The 16,874-nt window shown below is 34.6% G+C and overlaps 2 protein-coding genes across 8 annotated transcripts in view; one reads left to right on the top strand and one right to left on the bottom strand.

The window, feature by feature from the left end:
• Positions 1-4,109: 4,109 nt before the first annotated feature.
• Positions 4,110-8,006, top strand: si:ch211-157c3.4 (Lipopolysaccharide-induced tumor necrosis factor-alpha factor homolog-like). 3 transcript variants are annotated; one of them, XM_048202955.1, is made up of 5 exons: positions 4,110-4,200; positions 5,703-5,770; positions 5,927-6,037; positions 6,388-6,562; positions 6,647-8,006. In XM_048202955.1, the coding sequence occupies exons 2-5, from the start codon at positions 5,725-5,727 to the stop codon at positions 6,759-6,761; spliced, it is 447 nt and encodes a 148-aa protein (XP_048058912.1). In that variant the 5' UTR covers positions 4,110-4,200; positions 5,703-5,724; the 3' UTR covers positions 6,762-8,006. The 3 variants fall into 3 exon arrangements, with proteins under 3 accessions (XP_048058912.1, XP_048058920.1, XP_048058929.1); XM_048202963.1 differs by having other exon boundaries at positions 4,116-4,200; positions 5,700-5,770; XM_048202972.1 differs by lacking the exon at positions 4,110-4,200 and adding an exon at positions 4,257-5,422.
• usp7 (ubiquitin specific peptidase 7 (herpes virus-associated)) overlaps positions 7,419-16,874 on the bottom strand; it is a 26,665-nt gene continuing 17,209 nt past the window's right edge. For all 5 annotated transcript variants that reach the window (XM_048202932.1, XM_048202941.1, XM_048202907.1 and 2 more), the window contains exons 21-31: positions 15,531-15,631; positions 15,291-15,444; positions 15,131-15,198; positions 14,932-15,040; positions 14,744-14,821; positions 14,510-14,610; positions 12,586-12,685; positions 12,312-12,431; positions 12,138-12,209; positions 10,055-10,145; positions 7,419-8,926 (exon numbers count right to left, since the gene is read on the bottom strand). In XM_048202932.1, coding sequence (XP_048058889.1) covers positions 8,820-8,926; positions 10,055-10,145; positions 12,138-12,209; positions 12,312-12,431; positions 12,586-12,685; positions 14,510-14,610; positions 14,744-14,821; positions 14,932-15,040; positions 15,131-15,198; positions 15,291-15,444; positions 15,531-15,631 — 1,101 coding nt within the window. In that variant the 3' untranslated portion in view covers positions 7,419-8,819. The remainder of the gene's footprint in view (positions 8,927-10,054; positions 10,146-12,137; positions 12,210-12,311; positions 12,432-12,585; positions 12,686-14,509; positions 14,611-14,743; positions 14,822-14,931; positions 15,041-15,130; positions 15,199-15,290; positions 15,445-15,530; positions 15,632-16,874) is intronic.

Raw genomic sequence — 16,874 nt, 5'->3', positions numbered from 1 at the left:
ATGACCGCATCTTGATGCCTGATCGCTCTCCCGAAAGTTACAGTACAAGCTCTTCCAATGATCTCCTGTGGATCTGTTGGAAGTGGAAGTGAGGAAGTGACCTTTAAAGACAAAAAGACCCCTTAAATGACAACTAATCACTGTACTTTCTGAATTTATCCAGTCTAGTTTTTTTAAAATATCTTTATGAAGCCTTAAACACATCTTGAAAATCCAGTTTGGTGGGATATTTATTACATGCTGACTCAAAATAAAACAATAAGCCATTGGAGCCATATCTCAGGTGGCTTATTGTTTTTATAAACATGCAGCAACAGCAATAGAAACACAAACATACAGCAAGGAGTTATGAACAATGATCAGAATACACTCTGTATACGCTAAGTGACAGTTAGCGTATCATTCTTAACAGGAGGCTATAGATTAGGGTTAGTATTAATATAGAATATATGTTCACAGTTGGGTTTTATACATCAGTTTTGAACACATCTCATCCGTTCAGAATTTAGAGTCTTATAAATGTTCTTTGTTAAACTGAATGAAGTGAGCTATAGTATGTTAGGAAATAACATGCAATGGCCTGAAGGCTATAAGTAAAGGTTTTGGAACGTGTATTGTTTAAAACATCTCACGTGATATTAATGCCTTCCCCCGTCTTGTGACCTTTTGTTGCATTGTTTTTCTCCCCCCCTGGAAAATATGATTTTCTTTGGTGATTTAAGGCTTTTACAGTAAAAACAGTAATATTGTGACATATTATTACAATTTAAAATAACTGTTTTATATTTGAATATACTTTAAAATGTAATTTATTCCTGTGATGCTAAAGCTGAATTTTCAGCATCATTACTCCAATCAGTGTCACATGATCGTTCTCCAGTCTTCAGTGTCACATGATCCTTCAGAAATCATTCTAATATGATGATTTGGAGCTGTATATATATATAATTATTATTATTATTACACTAAAAAAAAATAACTCTTTGAACAGACATAAAGAAATCATGGAAAGGATTTCCACATGATTAAGTTGCTTTATTTCAGCATTATGCAATTCTGTTATTCCAATTTAATGTACTTACGTTGGGTCAACTTAATTTATTAAGGTTGATTCAGCTTATTTACTATGGTTGGGCACAGCTTAATTTAAGAGTGTCAGCCCAACTAATTTGCAATGTTTTGGAAAATAAATAAAAAGCAATAAATAAATGAATAAATAATAAATTGTTTTCATATACATTGATTTTTACAATTAATTCTTGTTTAATTTTGTGATTTATATAACTTTTGTGATGTTCTGTGTTAGAAATCTAGATGTAATACTGGATTCATCCTAAATTGCCTTAACCAAAAACATTGTAAAGCCTAAATTGATCATAAGTCCATTGGTGGCAATGGTTTTACAATCAACATAGTCTTACAATGCTTTTGGGAAATGCAACCCAGAGCACTACCACAGTGATTACTTTCTTATTAACATAATTTGAAAGTTTGTTAGCAGGTCCTCAACCCAAGCACAAGTGCAACAATTCACCACAATGGTAACCCTAAAACTACTAATTAACAGAAACTTTTAAATACCAACATAATAGAACAGTAAAGATTAAAAAAATCTTTCCATTTTCTCATCTTCCTAAAAACTGCTTAAAATATCACTTTATTTCAACATTTACACTCCTAGTTCAGCCCCTTTGCAAAGCATGATGGGAAGTGAAAATCCTGTTTGATTGAGCCCTGGTTGGGTTTACTTGATTGAAAATACAATACAATGGTGTTGAATCAAAATAAATTGTTTAAATAAACTGAACAGCATCAAAAAATCTTTTTTTTTTTTTTTTTTGAGTGTATTACCAATACTGAAAATGGCTGCTTAATATTTTTGTGGAAACTGAGATACTTTTTTTTCAGGATTCTTTGTTGAATAGAAATTTAAAAAAGAGCAGCATTCATTTGAAACAGAATACAAATGCCTTACTGTCTTATTTGATCAAATTAATGCGTCCTTGCTGAATAAAAGAATCCTACTGACCCCAACATTTTGAAGAGCAGCATAAATAAAAAGTACAGTTGCATGATTACAAACAACCAGAGATCATACTCTTGCAGTGCACATCCAGAGGAAATTGGCAGACCCTAAATATTACGGGCCTGACAAACTCAACATCTAATTTTGGTAATCATCAGCAGAAAGTGTGCAACCTTTTCATGGTATGTGGGACAGATAATGTTTGGTGACGGCAGGTGGAATGCTGCCGGACAAGCTAAACCGCAGTGAAAGGAGTGTCGCTCAAAAAGACGCAGCTGAGAAGCCGAACCCACTCTCATGATATCAGCAACGCAGACTCCTCCACTCCCTGCATGCCACACCTGGAGAGCTCATGAAGTCAAGCCCTCCCCGGCAGCTAACATACCCTTCACCCATCCATCTTAATGACTTCTTTACCCTTAGCCCCTGTAGGGAAGTTTATCACTCACAAAATCTGTTTGTAAGTAAGTTTTATTGCTGATGTGATGGCGTGTGACATGCTACAACCACAGATTAGACAGAGAGTTTACACTTTAAAACAGAAAAAGCCTGAAAAATGATAAATATCTATGCTGGAAGCTAACAATATCTAGTTTTTTAGTTTCAAGAAAGGATTTTTCACATTTTTCAGACCACTGTAACGTTTTGCTTAACATCTTCTGTTTGTGGTCTGAGAGAGCCAAAGGCCCTTTTTTTTACACCTTGTTTTATACTTAACATATCAGGTTGACATTAATAGATGACTTTCATTAAATTCATAATCACGCATTATAATAAAAGATTTCCTCTTAATGACATTGATCAAACTATTAAAAATATAGTTAACACTTTACAATAAGGTTCAAATTGTTAACATCAGTTAATGCAATAGGTATCATGAACTGACAATGACAAACTAGCTTTATTATTATTCTAGGTTAATGTTAATTTATAAATATACTGTTGTTCATTGTTAATTTGTTTTTGTTCACAACTTTAAATGTTAAAATGCATGCAGAAATAAACATTATGCTGTAAAACCTAAACTGTAAAAAAACATTTTCACGATTTGTAAAATCAATTTCAATAATGAATGTGGTTTAGATAACATAATATTTTGAGTTTCTGTTGATTAATCCAATCACCTTCATTGTATTAACTCAAAATTTTAATGTCAATAAACTAACAATTTTAAGGCAACCAGGTAACTTACTTTTTTAAGTTAAACCAACAACTCTCTCTCTCTCTCTCTTTTTTTTTATTTTTTTTTTTTTTTTTTTATACAGTGCTCTTATAAAGTGTTACCAAAATATGTTACATCTGTTTGGAGTATAAGAGACTAAGATTTTCTGATTAGTCCAGCAGTTCAATTCTGCTAACTGCCTGTAATTTTCTAAAACATTTTTACTGGGGTCACATCAATGATAAACATACATTACTTAAATGTTCTTAACAGATTCAATAATAATTGCAAATAATGTTTTGACAACTTGATACAAGTTCATTTTAAATTAAATCACTGGGGGCTGGGATGTCAAAGATGGTAAACAGAGCGTGAGGGTTAGAGTAAAGAAGTCACTATGTAAGATATGAACTTCAGCTAGTTTTGATTACCATATGACCAATTTCACATATAGTAAACAAAATATTTAGGTTTTGGTGTGAAAAGTGAAAACCAAAACACCTGCTAACACAATACACTATAAAAAATTATTTTCATGATTTGTTATTACAACGTTTTTTCTTTTGTCAAATCAACTATATATGTATGATAATTAATGTGGTTCAGATAACAATATTTTGACTTTCTGTTGATTAAACCAATCACCTTCATGGTATTAACTCAAATTTTTAATTTCAATGAACTCAAAATTTTAAGGCAACCAGGTAACTTACTTTTTAAAGTTAAAACAACACTTATTTTTTGTCATTCATTTTCAGTCTTAGTATGTTCATTCATATACCCCGCCATTGACTGCGATCAGCAAAACTGGTTATTCAGAGTCAATGATGGATATGTCCAAAAATACAGCCTTCTTCCTGTTTCTGTCATCAGAACATTCATAAAAGATGACAAAATATGTTAATGTATTCTAAGGCAGCAGGGGTGGAGCAGGTGAGCGACTATGAAAAGCTTGTAAACACCATAGAAACTGGTTTCAGTCTAACTATCAGCAACAGCCTCAACAGGACAGGTAAGCGAGCTCTCTGTACAGTTTGGCATGCCTCTGGATTTAGGTGGGGCAGTTATGATGATCTAAACAAAGGTTCAAGATTTTAAAGTAAAAACTACTAACAAACCAATTAAACAGTATAGCATTGCTGTTTATATTGCTTTCAGAATTTTATCTTGAATTGTTTGTTGAATTGAATTGAAACTGATAGTATAAATGTTCAGCGGCTGTTGATTAGAATGCTAATCTTATGATCAAAAAAGGTCATTTTCTTGAGCAATTACAGGCGCTTTTATACCAAAGACTTATAAATGAGGAATACAACAAGTGATTAGTCTTACTGAGACAAAAGCACTATAAGTGGTAACATTACAGAGTTTTGAACACTGTGCAGAATAGTAGACAGAGAACAGGGTTGGTTTTAAGAAATATGGAAGTCAAAATGAATACATGTAAATTAAACAATGTGAGGCCTTATTTTTGTTTGAATGTTAAGCTCTGTAATGGCTGAATGGCCAGAGCTTTAATGCATCATTTAATAAGAAAGAAAGCAAAGCGAATGCTTTGATCAAAGCTGGCCTGAACAATGAATGGTGCTTTTTGATTTTGTGTGCATTAGCTGTAAAATAACTGATGTATCTAGACTGTTTGAGGTTTCCAGGTCACCTCCTACTAATACACTCCTAAAACATACTCCAATTAAGCTTACAATCATTTATATCCACTTTGAAATATAGATTTAGTGGGAATATTTCATGTTCTTGTACATACACATTGTAGATCTGATATATTTGGTTTGAGAAGTTCAATTAGTAAAATACAAAAATCTGAAGACGAGATCCTGTTTGAGAGTTGAGAGATTAACAATGACATAAATCACATTCTGGATGTTTAATGACTACATGCATACAAACCAGGTTTTCCATGAGAGGCATCAGGGGTTATTTGCTTATTTGAGTATTAGTACCGCAGTCAGACATGTAGTAGAGCAACATTCCGCTTCTGTCTTTGGGTGGACAACTGCATCAATCAGTGCCTGGGCTTGTAGAAACTGCTGTCTTTTTGTTATCTAAGGCGTTTACCACACCGTAGCATCATGGAAATAAATGCCACATGACTCGATATGTTTGCATTTTATACATTTTGGCACAACAAGTCTGGCTAACATGAAGTTGGGAGGCAGCTACACATAGATTGATGATAACCGAGGAGGAAGAAGACTCAAAGGTGTTGATCTTTGAAGGTGGTCTGCTCATTTCAGCATCTTTAAGCATTTTCTGAAGTCTGTACTCACTAGTAACAGACAATTCAAGTTATTAATACTTACTCAAAATGGTAAACAGCAAGCAATCCTAAAACATAACATGTATTCTTACAGTTTTCGAGTACCTTTTTTTTTTTTTGCCCTTGTTTTTGGGGTTTGAACGTACAACCTTTCAGTTGCCATGTCATTTTATCACACTTTAGCATTTGAAAACATAGCAAACATCACATCTTGAGACTTTTTTATTTTGTCCCAGCAGTTTAAACTCAGACAAAGACAGAATGAGTGCTGACGGAACCGGGGACCCGCCTCCATATGTCATACCAAGTAAGTTGCAGAGTCATCATTGGTCATGACTCATCATTATAATAATCATATTGAAACACTAAAAGCAATCCAGCCAGTGTGTGTGATGCAAATGTTAAAAAGATATGAAGGGAAATATTAATGTTCTACCTGTATCTTTCCTCTTGACATTAACAGTAGAGGGTGCCAAGGGCTCCGACGTCAAGGTCTACCATGTGCACACTCCGTTCACCCCACAGGGCACAACTATTAAAGATTCTCAAATCCAAATGGGATCATCCAGACCTGGTGAGTCTGTTACCTGTTAGTTATCTGAGGAAAACTGTTAGTTGTAAAGGGCACACAGAAAGAGCTGCCCATGTTTTGATGTCAGGATTTTAGATGTATATATTCAGAAACTGACTTCCATGGGGTGAATTCAGGTTGACTGGGACACTTTTTTCCAGTCATCTCAAAAGTGTCCCAATCACAACCTGAACCCTTGTTTATTTCATTTATGAATAGCACATAAACACAATCACAAGACTTTGTGTTCCTATAGATATCAAATTATTGGACCAGAACTTACTGTAGTTTAATGGTAAATAAAGACCAGATAAATACATACATAATAAAGTCAATACATTCTTCTCCTGTAGTTCAGTCCCAGTCAACCGAACCCAAAAACAAATTCGTCAGCTATGATTCATACGAGCTGGGTCGCAATCCAGGAATGGCCACCTGCACGCAATGCCAACAGCAGGTCTTAACCAACGTCACCTACAAAGTGGGAGTTTACGCCTGGTTGATGTGCTTACTCTTCATCCTGTGCGGGTAAGAGTCCATCTGAATTTGCAGATAAAAACATCATGTGTGCACCAAACAAACTGTGACTGTGAATGTCTTCCTCTCTTCTAGGTTTGTTTTATTCTGCTGTCTGATTCCATTCTTCGTCAAGTTTTTCAAAGACGTCTATCACACATGCCCGAAATGCAATAAGATCCTGCACATTGAGAAGAAGCGATGCTGCTAACCCCACCTCTTCCCCGATTTTAACACTACTCATGGATGTGTGTTGCACCTTACACTATATGAAGGACACTTTCAGACCAACACAGATGTCATTTAGTACAGACTTGCCTGTATGAACTAATGCTTTGCTATGTTTGTAACTAAGAACCTTTTGGTGTTCATCTGGTTTAGTCTTTTAATTACAAATGAATACTCATGGTTTTGATTGTATATCTATAAGGGACTCGGGGTTAAGGGTTCACAAGTTTGAGGTGTTCATGGAACCAAAAAGTTGATCTGCCTAAGTACAATTACATCATGTAATGTAAATATCAGTAATTTTAACTATTTAGAAAGGTGGTTCAACAAAAGGGCCTCAAAATGACTTAAAGATTTTACCAATACAAGCATTAAAATAAACTAACGCAACTAAAAAAAAAAAAAAACAACAACCCTTGTTTAGCAATTTTTCACTTATGTAAAAAGCCTCTGAATCTTTACAAAATGTCAAATATGTCATATGTACATCTAAACTGTCATAAAACAAGCCTGTGCAATACCTTAATGAGAACCCGTGTTGTGTTTATACACACTGCAATCTTCATATTACATGTGACACTAGCACAGTATTACAATCTGAACACCATCTCGAGTCACAATTCTCCACGGACCATGGCTGTAGCTTTTATAGAAAATTTTATTCAACATACATTTTCCAGCAAAAAGGCAATATACAGGAAGAGTTGTCGTACACTGCTGCTACACGGAGGAATTAGACTGGAGAGAAAAAAGAAAAAAAAAAATCAAAAAAGAAAGATGTGATCTGCAGGTCATCTTTGTACTGCACTTAAACAAGACAAACTGTTGCAATTAGTTAAGGAAAAAAAAACCCAAATGAAACTGCCAGGATCCAAAATAAAACTACACACAATGAATATGAACATCTGAATTGATCTGTACCCAACAAATTGGTGTTTTTAATTTTACATGTTCATTCTTTAAATATACAATTTAATTGTTTTTACAAAGCCAACTATGCACTAGGGAGCATTCCTTCTGTGCTTAAAGGAAGAAGAAAAAAAAAAAAAAAAAAAAAGTTTGTATTGGTTCATTAATGCTGGTTTCTCTATGTCCCAAACCAGTCTACTATATGTCTGCAGCCTCGTGCCAACAAACAGTACAACGAATCTGGAGCCGTCAGCAAGCAACACCTCTCCCCCCATCAGAATAATCCCACAGCCAGTGACAGAGGAGCTAAAGGAAGGGGGAAAAAAAACACTTTATGGGGAGAGGGAAAAAAAAGAAAAAAAAAAAAAAGAGGGAGAAACCCAAAGGGATATGCAAATCAAACTCCAACCAAAGATTACATTTAACAGTGCTGAGAAATGTAAAACCTTGGATATTAAGTGCCAACGTGCAAGATGAAGTACAGACAATTTATTTCATTTTTATTTATTTTAAAACGGATGCTGTGGCTCTTTACTTTATTATACAGGATTTCCAAAGACGACAAACTGAATTTCTCCAACCAAACTAAGTGAGAAAGAAGAATTGTGTAAACATGAAAATTGACTAGTTGCACTAAGGAACCAGAAAATGAGACAACCATGTCAGGGCAACTAGCAAAAGCCTCAGCCATTTGCAGTGATATTTTTTTTTTGTTGAAGGATGGAGGTATCCTTTTCATCTTCTGCAAATGACATAACTCCTCTTTCCATCGCCTCCACCTCACAATGCAGCAGCTTTCTTGCCATAACAATTCTTTTAAAAACGAACTTAAAAAGAAAAAGAAAAACAAACAAAAACAAAAACACAAAATAAAAATCAAAACAAAAGTCTAGGACATACTGTTCCCCCTTTCTTCTTAAAATCCAATTCATTCTTCCAGACAAATAGGCAGTCAATAGTTAGAGAAGCCAAATCGAACAGCCTCAAAAGAAAAACAGGAGCATCAGCAGTCACTCCATTCGCTGAAGACTTCATACATGGTGCCTGTGTACCCAGACAGCAGGTGTTAAAAGTGGTGCACACAAGAGGTTTGGTTAAAGTCTTTAGTATCGTCGGTTAGAGTGGGGGCTTGTCAGTTGTGAATCTTGATCGCTTTTTCCAGGTACGTGTAGCGACCTCTCTTTGGAGCTTTGTTGAAGTGGTCGAGCCCTAACCAAGGCCTCGGGTGCGACATGTTCCCTGATGAAGTACAGAATATGATAAGGTTTAGGGATGCATGATATATCGATATATGTTCTTTTTTTAATGTTATCATTATTGGACCGATAAGAAAATTTGGCCGATATTTCTTCAGTTGAGACACTTCAGATGCGCACTGATGATTCACCATGATGGTTTTGTATTGCTTGAGATATGATTGTAATCACTTTGAGAAGGAAAATACAGTTAAGTGCAACACGTAGAGCGCAAACCTGTCATACAGGCTACGTAAAATTATAGTGAGAACACGACTATGAAAAAATGCTCCTTGTACGCTTGTGTTTTAGCCCATCCACACCAGAGTTGACTGTCACAGTCAAGTTTGCTTGTGCGCACATATTATATATATATATATATATATATATATATATATATATATATATATATATATATATATATATATATATATATATATATATATATATATATATATATATATATATATATATATATATATGATAGATCTGTGATTTACTGGTGATCATCTTTAGCTTCAGTGCAGCAGTGCTGTTATTTGAAACAGCAATATTAATTTAAGAGGTTTCTATTTCAAAAACATGAATGCGTTATTAATAGTAACTAGCACTTTTGTTTTTCTTGTATCCTTTTCATCAACAATATGGTTTAATTAAAATTTTATTATTGTCCTGCAGAGGCTATTCCATTTTATCCACGGCATATGCATATGTAAATGATGTTGCCCAATGACTTGTTTGCATTATTTTATTTATTTGTAAGGCAATAGATTTTTTTATTTTTATTTTTTTTTTTTTTAAGAAAGTTGGCCTTAAGAGTGTAAAATTAATTTGTAAAACTTACACCGGTTCAAACTATGCTATTGCAAGCGTACATGTTTGATTTATGTTGAAGTGCTTTGGACATGGCTTTTAAATGGTGAAACTTGTTTTTGTAATTAGGCTTTCAAAAATTATATAAAAATTTGGATTTAGATTTATCGGCCAATATACTGGTTATCGACTTTCAAATACAAAGAATTATCATACCGGCCAAAATTTTCATATGGGTGCAACCCTAGTAAGGTTAGCATACGCATAAATGCCTTGGTCTATTGATTGAGATGTCAGAGGAAAAAGGAGTGTGACATACCTGGCTGTGGCTCAAAGTCTTTCAGATTCACCTCGTAGTCTTCCTCATTGATATACTGATGCCGGCCCATCATGACTATTGCAAACTTGAACTAAAAGAAAATAAAACACAATCGATTTATTTATTTTATAATGATGGTCTGGGTGAAACCCAACTTGGGTGTAAATCAGGACTGTGGTCTGCTAATTAGTGACCATTGTTTAAAAACTGTCAGAAAAATGGCAGTAAGTACAATTTATCATCACATAACCCTTAAATGTTTCATCAAACATTATATATTCAGGTCTTCAGCAACCCAGAAATGAAACTGCCCCAATAGTATAAAACTGTCCTGATATTTTAAAAATTACAAAATAATAAGTATATTTGTGACCCTGGCCCACAAAACCAGTCATAACGGTCAATTTGTTTTAAAATTGAGATCGATACATCATCTGAAAAGCTTTGATGTATGGCTTGTTTGAAAATCACCTTTAAAATGTCCAAATGAAGTCCTTAGCAATGCATATACACTCACAAAAATAAATTTGATATATTTACAGTAGGAAATTTACAAAATATCCTCATGGAACATGATCTTTCCTTAATATCTTAATGATTTTTGCCACAAAAGAAAAATCAATAATTCTACAAATATACCCGTGTTACTTATGACTGGTTTTGTGGTCCAGGGTCACATTTCGTTAGATTTTGACATTACAAAAATATAATATACACAGCATGAAATGCATTCATTAATAATTTAGGCACTAAAATAGTCAAAGCACTGTAATATAGAATCACTATATAACATAATACAATATTTTAATCAAGTCATTGTATCATGTATAACAATGATTTTATAATTTTTTGCTTAAAATAAGGACGGGAAAAAACAAAACAAAAAAACACTTGTGACTTTCTTTAATAATTCTGGATAGATTCTGAGAAATTCAGAATTGATTTGGAGTTTACTTTTTAACTGCAGATGGCATTGTGTGCACTTTAGAAACAGCCATAATCCGCTTGCTTCCAATTCTACACACACACACAAGCAAAAAAAAAAACCTTCAAACCTTCCATAAAATAATCTTCCATAAAATTTGCAATGGTTGAAGTGAATTACAAGGGCAATCGCGGGTTTCACTGCACAGGATATGCGCCGATAGAAACGCATGCTTTGCTTGATGATACGCTTGCAATGTGCAGTCTTGCCTGCCGATATTTCAGTGTTTAAACTTCCAAATGCTCTATGAAGGAATCATTTATGCCATTTGGTCTATATATTCACTAAACGAAACACTGACAGAAAGCTGCTTTCAAACGCTCACATGCACTTTGTGAGGAGCGGTCGTGATATGTGGCTGTGCGATTCCATGTAAGTGGTTGCATCTCAAAATGCATTTATGATGCAAAATTAATGTAAACAGTCAGTTGTCTTAAGGGATTAGACAGACAGGACTGAGCTGTACATTAGTGTGAATGCAGCCTATCAGATCTGTCTATGATGCCATCAGTAATAATAAAACAGCAGCAAAGCGGAGTAAGAGAAAAATCACTCTTAGATACTGAACACTTTTTTTTATTGTTGGTAATATGTTTCTTGTTCCTCTTTATTATTTACTCTTTGCTTGTATGTTCTGAAACTATATTTGAGAAATCTTACATTTTATTTAATTTTAATTTGTAATTATGTTAAAACATAGCAACTTATACCTACTTTATATTTAAAAAGTACAAATTAAATGTAAAGCTGGTAAACTGACTAATTAGAGAAGAAAAAAAAAAAATTATGAAACATACACCTTGTAGAAGTTGCAACTTATGAATCACACAGCCTACTCTTAAAAACAATTTATCATAAAAAATATATATATTTTGTTATCTGAGAGCTTTGTCATCAGATTGACCATTAAACAACGCTAATATGATTATGCACTTGCTTTGCAGTAAATCATTAAACCATGTCATGTCCAAGGAGGTATTATGATTGACAAATTCTCATTCTTTAGATTTAGAGAAAAAAATATACTTGCACTTTACATACCTTGGGTCGCTAGTGACCTGAATTATGCATGTGTTAATGTGCAAAAGCTGCTCTTACCTTCTCAAACTCTTTCTCCTGAATGTCAAGCATGCTCTGAATTCTCTTCATCACTTCTCGGAAGGGTTCCCCCTGCCACAATAAATCCACACATTAAAAAGCATGACATATACAAACCAAACAGATGACAGCCGTCCACCTACGCATGCACTCGCTAACACTCCGCTAACGCACCTGACGGATCTTGAGCAAAAACGGAATTCCGAATGTCCCGAAGACTTCCTTGTGGAAATGTGCAACTGGAATCAACATTTCATTCTCCTTGTCCAAGTCAACCTGGTCGAGAGGGATTTCCTGCCACGAAAGACATTAAACTTATTCCAAGGGAACAGCATCCACAAATAATTGGCATCTCTCAGATTCCAAAACATTTTAAGAGGCTTTACTAGGGAATAGGTCCTTTGTTGTGCACATCAATGAATGATGGGATTTGAGGGCTCATCCTTACCTCTATTCTGAATGTTCGACTGGCTGCTGGAGATAAACATTCTAGCAATTCGTCTTCCTGGTGAACCCCAATAATTTTGTAGCTGACAATTTCTAACAGCCTATAAGAGCAAAAGAGAGAATTATATCAGCAGTGACCAGTGAAAGGAGTCAGAAATATGATCAGAGTGACTCGTATAGCAGCATCAGTGAGTGATTAAAGCACGACTGGCTGATATATCACTGATTTTCCTCAGAATTGCAGGGCTCCAGACTAACATTTGAGAGCAGTGGCACCTGAGCCACTAAAGGCCCCGATAGAACTTCGTTCTACCCCTAAATGAAGAACGAAGAAGAACTTTGAAGTATACGGGGGCCTTAAGTTCTACAGATGGTGGCGCCAGCACCTTATTTGGTAGCGCTGGGGGTAATTTAATCATATTACTATAGTTTTGCATTAATAAGTACAGTAACTAATAATATTATGTTTATTTACTGGAAATTTGACAGTAAAGCACTGAGCTTGAATTGAGATGCAGATAATGTTTTTATATTTTTTTATCTGAAACTTTAAAAAGTTCTTGCATTAACCCTGAAATGAACAATGTAAAAACACATTACTACATTAAAGCCATGGTGAATGCTGGTGATTTTTTGTGTGGATTGGAGGGCCTTCATTCATGGCTCAATATTTCCACGTCAGCGCAGTTCGATCTGATACCTGTAGTTTATAACAGAGAATACTTTGCCGAATTTAAATGCCTCCCAACGCACCTCGCTGCGATGTTATTAATTCTGCGGCAAATTGAAACTCTTTCTCACTGGATCTCCCAGTGCTGTGTAGTAACAGTATCTTGTGATCGCGATCGGCTCACGTGAGCCTGTTCTGAGCTTGCGCTGTTTATTATTGTCTGAGATGCTAAAAGGTCTGCGCTTCACAGCTCAAACGAGTTTCGTTTGCCGTTTCTCATATGCATTATGTGCAACAAATGGCAGCTCTCATCAGTTGGGCAACATGGCGGTGGCACCAGTGCGACCTCTAACAAAATTGTGTCACACCGGCAGGAAAAAAAGGTTGCAAAATGAGACCATTTGGTTGCAGTCTGGAGCCCTGGATTGTCATTTTGTGATCCATTTTCATCCAACATCTCATCCAAATCCCATGTTTGAGACAACTATTAGTTATGTCAAATTAACATGGCATGAAACAATGCAGTGATACATCAAATGTCTCTATTCCTATATCTATAGGAAGGACAATAAAGCTGGAAAATGTATCACTTTGTAAGTTTTTTTTTTTTTTATTAAATTGATCAAAAGTGACAATCTTTAACTAAAGATTCACATTTTCAAATGCTGTTATTTGGAAATTTCTATTCATCAAAGAATCCTGGAAAAAATGTATCAGTTACCACAAAAATATTTAGCAGCACAACTGTTTTCAATATTGATGATAAATGTTTCTTGAGCACAAAATCATCATATTAGAATGATTTCTGAAGGATCATGTGACACTGAAGACTGGAGTAATGCTGCTGAAAATTCAGCTTTGACATCACAGGAATAAATTGCACTTATTTTAAAATATATAGAAAAAGAAAAGTTATTTTAAATTGTAATTATTTCACAACATTACTGTTTGACAATGCGTCTGGTTAAATAAATGCATGCTTGTTGGGTTTAAGAGACTTTCAAACAACAACAACAAAAAAAAAAAAAAAATCTTACAAGCCCCAAATATTTTTAATTAGAAATGTATCACTAGAAATTTGCAAAACACAAAAATTATTTAAAAGAGTTTTATGGCCAATTCTTTAAAACACTCATGGAAAGTCCCTTAAAAACCTCTCAAAGCTGCCTTTGAACAGATAAAAAATAATGATACAGACATTGCACTTTCCATTATTCAGGGCTTTCAATATTCACTGAATTGAGAATACACAGACCTCAGCTTCTCTGAGCCTTTGTCTGAGAGCTCCACTGCCTTTTTACATTCCTCCAGTAGGTCCCGAACACAGCCATGCTTGTCAGGGTATAGTGTGATCTCCTAATGCAAAGGGAGATAAAATATTCACACTGATGAGCGTGCAGAACATAGTGGAAACGTACATTATGTAAATAAGTAGGGCTGGCTGGTATAATTGTATATTCAATGGAGAATTATTGCAGCACATTCTTACCTCCTCTCGAAACATACTGTTGAGCCATATGGCTTTGAAACTCCTCCTGTTCTCAAAGTCTGTGATCTTCATCTTGAGCTGTGTGAGGCAAAACCATGAATAAATCAGATGCCCCGAACGTAACGGCTTAGAAGATCTCATATTCCCTAGCGCCAAGTGCAAAGTGGAAGATAAGACCTCTCTCTCACCTGCTGGTAGTAGAGCTTCTTAGGCTGCCGGGGCTTGAAGAACTGCAGTAGGTCTCTGAGAGTGCCTTCATAGTTGTGCCTGAGTGGGTTGCCTGGACCGTCTCTGTATCTGAGAGGAAGGAGAATAAAAAAAACATGCAGGTTCATGGATGCAAACGGGGGGTAGTTGTCACATTAAACTGAAAATTAGAAGACATACCCCTGTGACTTGAAGAACTGTAGGAGCATGGGGTCAGTATTTAACCTCTGCGCAACAGTCTTTGCCACCTAAAAATTAAATGAATCATGATGAGAAGATTTTTCAGAGGTTGCTTGCATTACTAGCACTTTCTATGATCCATTTAAAAAAAAACAACAACCTGGAAGTAGTTCATTCGGTTTGACAGTGTCACAACAAAGCCTGGGTCATTGTGAATGGTCTTGTCACAGAAGATGACATCCACACGGTGGTACAAGTCTCTGAAGTAGTCTTTTGCAGTAGGCAGCTCACTGGTTTCATTTTCAGGATCATCCCTAGTGGTGAAACGATAAAACAATCAATTTCAAGGCCCTGCAAACCTGTGCAAAATGACTTAAAAATTAAGATGATGAATACTTACTTCTGGAACACAATTATGTCTCCATCCATAAGCTCATCCAGAGCCTTGTCCAGGGAGACATCATAGTCTTGTATTCGCTCTGTTAAATTCGGTTTAACTTCCTGTAAAAGAATGCATCATGTTTTAACTATGTCTCTATTTGAAGCCAATTCCTAGTTATGCAGTATGCATTTATACTAACCATTAAAATGCATGAAATACACCACAGCTCAAAAGTTTAGGGGCTCGTACTCTCTCCAAGGCTGCATTTATTTGACCAAAAATACAGTAAAAGCTGTAATATTGTAAAATATTTAAAATGTAATATTTTTTGATATATTTTAAAATGTAATTTATTTTTGCAACAGCACAACTGACTTTCAGTTTTCGGTGTAACACGATCCTTCAGAAATTTTTCCAATATGCTGATTTGTTGATCAGGAAATATTTATCAATGTTCAAAACAGTTGTGCTGCTTAATATTTTTGTGGAAACATACATTTTTTCAGGCTTCTTTGAAAGTTCATCAACTTTCATCAACAAAAGCGTATTATATTATAAATTGTCACTTTTGATTAATTTAATGCATCCTTATTAATCATTATAATATTAATTATATGAATTATTATACCCTCATTTTCAAATGAATAGTCTTACTGATCCTACACTTTTGAACAGTACTAAACCAAATCATATATTTTCATGCTGTTCTATTATGTTTTAATTCCTAAATTTGATTGTAGCATACAAACTATTTATACTGTTTAAAAAATAAAAAATAAATAATATAGTGTTAACACTACAATACGGTCTCATTTATTAACATTAATGTATTAATTAACGTGAACTAACAAGGAGCAATACATTTGTTGCAGTTCACAGTGCATTAATGTCAACAAATACAATTTGTTTTTAAATATGTACTGGTAAATGTTGAAATTAAGATTTAACTGAGATTGATTAATGCTGTAGATGTATTGTTCATTCTTAGTTAATGTTAACTAATGTAGTTAACTAATGAAACCTTATTGTCAGGGCTAAAAAAAATAAAATAATAATAATAAAAAAAAGAATCGTTTCACTCAGAGCAAAATCAGTATTTTAACGGTCCTGTTCCAGTGTTCCTTTAGTATTATTAACGTTCCGAAACGTTCCTGTTTGATTAGAAAAAATAATGGTTAATAATGTTATTTTTTAACTTTTTTTTTTGCATATAGCCTACTACTACTTCTAATAATACTAGGGGTGTAACGATATATCGCAGTACGATATTTCGCGATGCATGGCGATATGTATGGTAGAGTGATGCCAATATTTTTACGATATGACGGCAGTCTAATCTTATTGGTTGAGCTGCCGACGTGA

This window comes from Megalobrama amblycephala, linkage group LG1 (assembly GCF_018812025.1).
Source record: "Megalobrama amblycephala isolate DHTTF-2021 linkage group LG1, ASM1881202v1, whole genome shotgun sequence".
In the NCBI taxonomy this organism is placed as follows: Eukaryota; Metazoa; Chordata; class Actinopteri; order Cypriniformes; family Xenocyprididae; genus Megalobrama; species Megalobrama amblycephala.
This window is presented reverse-complemented; position numbering and strand designations above follow the sequence as displayed.

Excerpts from the sequence above, each read along its gene's own strand:
- si:ch211-157c3.4 (XM_048202955.1), top strand. The coding sequence starts at position 5,725 with ATGAGTGCTGACGGAACCGGGGACCCGCCTCCATATGTCATACCAA. Across the intron at positions 5,771-5,926 it reads GCCTCCATATGTCATACCAA|TAGAGGGTGCCAAGGGCTCC; the intron begins GTAAGTTGCAGA and ends TGACATTAACAG. Across the intron at positions 6,563-6,646 it reads TTACTCTTCATCCTGTGCGG|GTTTGTTTTATTCTGCTGTC; the intron begins GTAAGAGTCCAT and ends CCTCTCTTCTAG.